General features: G+C 46.8%; 1 protein-coding gene across 1 annotated transcript in view; it reads right to left on the bottom strand.

The window, feature by feature from the left end:
- The window catches only part of ZNF671 (zinc finger protein 671), a 23,326-nt gene extending 18,389 nt beyond the window's left edge, over positions 1 to 4,937 (bottom strand). Inside the window, exon 1 of the mRNA XM_021691821.2 lies at positions 4,880 to 4,937. Coding sequence (XP_021547496.2) covers positions 4,880 to 4,912 — 33 coding nt within the window. The 5' untranslated portion in view covers positions 4,913 to 4,937. The remainder of the gene's footprint in view (positions 1 to 4,879) is intronic.
- Positions 4,938 to 6,897: the final 1,960 nt, after the last annotated feature.

Genomic DNA, 6,897 nt, shown 5'->3' with positions numbered 1-6,897 from the left:
TGGGTGGCTCAGTCGTTAAGCGTCTGCCTTCGGCTCAGGTCATGATCCCAGAGTCCTGGGATCGAGCCCCACGTCCGGCTCCCTGCTCCGCGGGGAGCCTGCTTCTCCCTCTCCCACTCCTCCTGCTTCTGTTCCCTCTCTCGCTGTGTCTCTCTCTGTCAAATAAATAAATAAAATCTTTAAAAATATATATATATAAAAAATATTTAAAGTAAAAAACTGAAAAGAATTGTGGGTACCAAATGTATAAATTACTTGCTCTTGCCTATTCTCTCAGAAAGAGATAAATCAAACAAAGAATAAGCATATAGATGATATTAAGAATATAATATTAAAAAAAAGAATGTAACATTTACAAGATATTCATCTTGGTTTTATATCACTGAACTTTTAAACACTTACATTCACTAAGGCAAAAATAAAGTCACAATACAAATTAAGTTTTCTGAATTCTCTATGAACATAGATATATTTATTTACTAGGTCAGTGTGATACTGTGATTCACAAGAAATATGTATTTGATCTTTGTCCCTGTTTCTGGCACAGAGCTTCTAAAACCACTGGTATTTCCTAAGTGATGAGAGAAAAGATTTCTTAATGAAGTGACTTTGGGAAGGCATCTAAGGATGAGGGCTGGTTGCCAGGAGAACCAACCATATGATTGGAGGGTTGGAACTTTTAGTCCTACCCCCAGACCTCTGGAGAGAGCTGAATGGTTGGAGACTGAGTTTAATCAATCACTGATGGCTGAGGATTTAATCAATCATGCCCATATAATGAGGCCTCCATAAAAGGACAGGGTTCAGCTAGCTTCTGGGTTGGTGAACACGTGGAGATTCAGGGAGAGCAGTGTATCAGGAGAGGGCACGGAAGCTCTGTGCCCTTTCCCCACACCTTGCCCTATGCATCTTTTCATATGGCTGTTTCTGAATTATATCCTTTTATAATAAATCATTAATCTATTAAGTAAAATGTTTCCCTGAGTTCTGTGAGCCACTCTAGTATATTAATCAAACCCAAGGAGGGGGGGTCATTGGAACCTCCAATCTATAGCCAGTTGGTCAGAAACACAGGTGATAGCATGGATGTGTGACTGGTGTCTGACAGGGGAAAGGCAGACAGTCTTTCAGGACTAAACCCTTAACCTGTGAGATCTGATGGTATTTCCTGGTAAAAAGTGTCAGATTTGGGCGCCTGGGTGGCTCAGTCGTTGGGCGTCTGCCTTCGGCTCGGGTCGTGATCCCGGGGTCCTGGGATCGAGTCCCGCATCGGGCTCCCTGCTCGGCAGGAAGCCTGCTTCTCGCTCTCCCACTCCCCCTGCTTGTGTTCCTGCTCTCGCTATCTCTCTCTCTGTCAAATAAATAAATAAAATCTTTAAAAAAAAAAAAAAAGTGTCAGATTTGAATTGAACTGGAGTATACCCAGGTGGGTCAGAGAATTGCGACTTGGTGTGGTTAAACCCACCCCTTCACACTGGAATTGGTGTGGTCATAATCTTTTTTTTTTTTTTTTAAGATTTTATTTATTGGGGCGCCTGGGTGGCTCAGATGGTTGAGCGTCTGCCTTCAGCTCGGGTCGCGATCCCGGGGTCCTGGGATCAAGTCCCGCATCAGGCTCCCTGCTGGGTGGGGAGCCTGCTTCTCCCTCTGCCTCTGCCTCTCTCTCTCTCTGACTCTCATGAATAAATAAATAAAACATTTAAAAAAAAGATTTTATTTATTTATTTGACACACACACACACACAGAGAGCACATGCACACAAGCAGGGGGAGCAGCAGAGGAAGAGGGAGAAGCAGGCTCTCCACTGAGCAGGGAGTCCCATGTGGGGCTCGATCCCAGGACCCCGGGATCATGACCTGAGCCCAAGGCAGACGCTTAACCAACGAGCCACCCACGCACCCCTGGTGTGGTCGTAATCTTAAACAGACTTTCACAAATAGGGTTCCATAGGAGAACTGGTTCCTACATAAAATAATTTCAGTGAATATTGTCTTAAAACCCTCATGGAAGGGGATGCCTGGATGGCTCAATCAGTTAAGCGTCTGCCTTGGGCTCAGGTCATGATCCCAGGGTCCTGGGATGGAGTCTCACATTGGGCTCCTTGCTCAGCGGGAAGCCTGCTTCTCTCTCTGCCTGCTGCTCCCCCTGCTTATGTGTGCTCTCTCTCTGACAAATAAATAAGTAAATAAATCTTAAAAACAAAACAAAACAAAAACCATGGAAGGTACATGCCTAGGATCAGTCTAAATGCATGGAAGAAAAATCAACTCATTATCTACAATGGATTCTTCAGGACATTAATGCTTAATTATCTTATAAAATCAATCTGATAGAGGATACAACGTAAGAATAATCTAGAAATTTAGATAATGCAAACTTTTTTCCCTGGCTGTTTTGCAGTCCAAGAAGGAAACAAGAATATATTATTTTCAAAATAATTATCAAATTATATTATCAAAAATTATTTTGAGGGCACCTGGGTGGCTCAGTTGGTTAAGCGACTGCCTTCGGCTCAGGTCATGATCCTGGAGTCCCGGGATCGAGTCCCGCATCGGGCTCCCTGCTCGGCGGGGAGTCTGCTTCTCCCTCTGACCCTCCCCCCTCTCATGCTCTCTCTCTCTCTATCTCATTCTCTCTCAAATAAATAAATAAAATCTTAAAAAAAAATTATTTTGAGCTGAAGGCAATTAAGAAACAGCAAACACAGAAAAATCTCCCTTTTCTGCCCAAAAGCAGGATATAAATTCTCCATTTACTGGAGATAGATCCTTACCAGCGCAGACTGGCACCAAAGGAATCTGCAAACAAATCATAGTTAGTTTCCTCCAATGTGTTTACCTTCCCACAAGTCTGCTGCCCTTGGAAGTCTAACACTACTTCTCTTCCTGTCATTTCTCTGAGAATTTATTGTTCTTTGTTGAAATGCCGTATCAACTAGAACCCTGAACCACCATTTTGAGTTACTTTTGATTTAGGTTTTTCCCATCTGTGCTGCACACATCAATAAACTATTTTTCGCTTGTTAATCTGTTTCTTGAGTCCCAGCCAATAATGTATAAACCTGTCTTGTACACCGAGACTAATGTAATTTTGCATGTCAATTATACTTCAATTAAAAAAGAGGGGTGGCTGGGTGGCTCAGTCGGTTAAGCATCTGCCTTCGGCTCAGGTCATGATACCAAGGTCCTGGCATCGAGCCCCGCATTGGGCTCCCTGCCTCACAGGAAGCCTGCTTCTCCCTCTCACACTTCCCCTACTTGTGTTCCCTCTCTCGCTGTGTCTCTGTCAAATAAATAAAATCTTAAAAAAAAAAAAAAAAAGAGTCCGAGCTAAGATGGTTACAGGTGGAGTTTTGCCTCCACTATACTCATAAAAATCACATCTAGGGCATGTGAGCAGAAACATCTCTTGTGTTGGAACAACTTGTATTAGAGGAATGCTTTGGTAGGAACTTCCTGTGAGGCAAGATGTCCCCAATGAGTCTGTCCGTGGAAAATTTTCGTCAAAGACATAGAGAGGCTGAGACTATCTATCATGTGGTACTTGAGGTATTTTAAGTCTTTGGCAAGACTGAGTGAAGTGAAATCACTCCTAGCACTGGAGGAGCTTTTCAACGTGTTTCTTTTAGGACAGGCTGTTCAAAAGTGAGGGTGAGGTCATCAGACTGTAGCGATTTTACAGAACCCCAACCTTGGTGGGTCATCATGCCATGCCAGGATCCTCATGCCCTACAGCCTTCTCTTCATGCAGACCCTGGGCAGAACCCTTTCAAAGGCCAGGACTCCTCCTTTCGGGTGCAAAGTGTCAGGAATGCCCATGCTTTTCCCCCTACTCCCCCTCGCCCTCCAGCGACAGTCCTCCCCTTTCACACCAGGGACCATTTAAAATAACATACTTAAGGGGCACCTAGCTGGCTCAGTCAGTGGCATACACGACTCTTAATCTTGGGGTTGTAAGCTCCAGCCCTATGTTGGGTGTAGAGATTGCTTAAAAATCTTTCAAAATACAAATAAATAAAATAAAACAACATACCTAAGACTGCTACCCCTAAATCTGATCTCCAGGCCCTGACCTTGTCCAGACCACTATTCTCACCCTGGGGATATCTCCAACCCCGCCGGTTCCCCCAGAACCCTACACCTCCCATCCCAGATCCCATATGACACCTCTACCCCCCAGACATCTCAGAATCAACCACGTCCAAAATTCAACTTAGGATCCCTGAAACCTCCCTACGTTGACTTCACGATTTCCATTTTCAAGACATCCATGAAAAACAACAGAACGGCAAAAATTAAAGACTTGGTTTTTCACTCCTTACCTTCAATCACACCCACATCTGATGCAGCAGTAGCTACGGCTGGTTCTATCTGTGCAGAATCTGACCACTTCTTCCCTCTCTTCCGTTACTACCCTGGTTCACCCGTCATCAGAACATCCCTGGGAGTCCGCTGCACCGGCCTACTTACCGGTCCAGACCCAAGAACCCACATTCATATTCCACGCCCCAACCTAACCTGTTCTGCGCTGCGGAAAAACGTGGCTGCTTTTTTAGTCCCCACTCACATTAAGTTCTTCTACTCAAAACCCCTATAGCTCCCAGAGCCCTCACAATGAGTACAGCTTCTCAGGAAAGGCGTCCGCCGCCTCACGCTCTCTGTCCCCTGAGGGCAGAATCCTCCCGCCTCAGGCCCCCTCCAGCCTCCCTCCAGCGCCCCTCCAGCCTCTGCCCCAGCCGCCCTCGGCCCGGAGCCCGCGCCGGCGCTCCCGCACGGGCCCCTGCCCACCGCCGCCTCCCTGTCCGACACCCGGCCGTGGCTCGAGCCTTCGGGTCTGGGTGGGGGGACGGCGGGGAGGGCCCGGGGGACGAGCGTTTACCTGAGCCGGGTGCCTGGGCGCGGCCGCCGCCATCGGACTCGGGGTGCGGAGCGGGGCACGGAGCGGCCCGGGTCTAGGACGGGGACGCATACACGGCCTTCCCAAGTCTCGCCGCGGCTGCGGGGCCACGGTGGGCGTCGCTAACGCCGAGCCTCCGACTAGTCTCTGTGAAACGGGAGCGGCCCCTCCACCTCCGGCCTAACAGAGCAATCGAAAGCCCCGGCTTGGGTAGATGCTAGCAAAAACCGACAAAAAGTCCAAAGCCAAGAAGATACCGGAAGTCCCGCCCAGCCGCCTGTCGCACTCCTGGAAACGCCCCTCTCTCGGGCCTTCGTTGGGCTGCGGCGCTTAGGCTTCTGGGTAATGTAGTTCTCTATGAGCCATAGGTCCAGGTAAGTGGCTCTGGGCGGAGGTTCCTGGGAAAGCAAAGGACCACCGCGAAGGGCGTGGTCAATGGTTCCCTGTACTCCTCGAGGATGGGGTGGGACTTCTCTCCTCATCAGGGGCCCGCATCCAGATTTTATGAAGTGGACTCTGGACCAATCACAGATATGTTTGTAGACATATTATTTCATATGTTCCCCAAAGCCACAAAATCGAATGGACACACACCACCGCTAAGTCTCTCTCCGTCTCCTCACATCTGGGAGCTAATAACTATTACCTCGATGGTTTTTAAATACATATAGAACGAAGCTTTAAGATCAGTTTTGCGAATTTAAGTTCTGGTTAGGGACAAGAGAGAAAAGACTCCAGACAGGACTACGGAGTGGAAGAAAAAAAGGGGATGTTGAGCACCCATGAAGTCAGGGGGTAATTTCCTCAGAAAACTTCTCCAGCTTGTATAATCAGTGATTGTATCAGCCCAGGGAGGGACACTTTTTTTCCAGATAATATTTCTTTCTTTTTTTTTTTTTTTAAAGATTTTATTTATTTATTTGAGACAGAATGAGAGAGAGAGAGAGCACATGAGAGGGGGGAGGGTCAGAGGGAGAAGCAGGCTCCCCGCCGAGCAGGGAGCCCGATGTGGGACTCGATCCCGGGACTCCAGGATCATGACCTGAGCCGAAGGCAGTCGCTTAACCGACTGAGCCACCCAGGCGCCCCTCCAGATAATATTTCTTACTCCATATCCTAAGATATACAGAATTGCTTTTAAGATCTGAGATGGGTCCAAAAAGGATCACAACCATTTGAATGTCATTTCCTTACTGGACAGTGTCTGTAATTATCAGATGTTTGGGACACCATGAGGTCATATCCTCCTTGTGAAGTAATTACCGTTTCACGTGTTATTTTATTTTATCATTAAAGATTTTATTTGGGGTTCCTGGGTGGCTCAGTCGGGTAGGCGTCTGCCTTCTGCTCGGGCCCTGATCCCAGGGTCCTGGGATGTAGCCCTGCATCGGGCTCCCTGCTTACCGGGGAGCCTGCTTCTCCTTCTCCCTCTGCCCCCACTCCTGCTTTCTCTCTAGTGCTCTCTCAAATAAATAAATCTTAAAAAAAAAAATTGCTGTTTGAACACGAAGTGAGTTCCTGACTTACCAAAAAAAAAAAAAAAAATTATATATAGGAGAGAGAGTGAGAGAGTGGGAGGAGGAACAGAGGGAGAGGGACAAGCGACTCCATGCTGAGTGCAGGGCTTGATCCCAGGACCCAGAGATCATGACCTGAGTCTAAGGCAGACACTTTCCCTTCACGTGTTATTTTAGGTAGGTTTCAGCACAGGGAGATTATCACTGAAAAAATTTCTGAGTACTGAAGTATGAGAAATGAAAAAATGAAGCTGAGCACATAGCTGTATTGGAATCTTGACCACAGTCAAAGCTTTGTCTACAGGTTTTTCTTTTTCTTTTTTTTTTTATTCCTGGAACATGGAGCAATTGGAGGGAGAGATAAAGAGGGTATTTAGAAAAGGTCAGAATGGTAAATACCAATAGCAAAATTATGTTGTCAGGGTAACTCATATATATGTTCAGTGAGCAACTACCAGGTTTTAGGCACTGTCTTGATTGCAT

This window comes from Neomonachus schauinslandi, chromosome 16 (genome assembly GCF_002201575.2).
Source record: "Neomonachus schauinslandi chromosome 16, ASM220157v2, whole genome shotgun sequence".
In the NCBI taxonomy this organism is placed as follows: Eukaryota; Metazoa; Chordata; class Mammalia; order Carnivora; family Phocidae; genus Neomonachus; species Neomonachus schauinslandi.
Note: the sequence above shows the minus strand (reverse complement) of the source record. Positions and strands in the feature narration are given on the sequence as shown.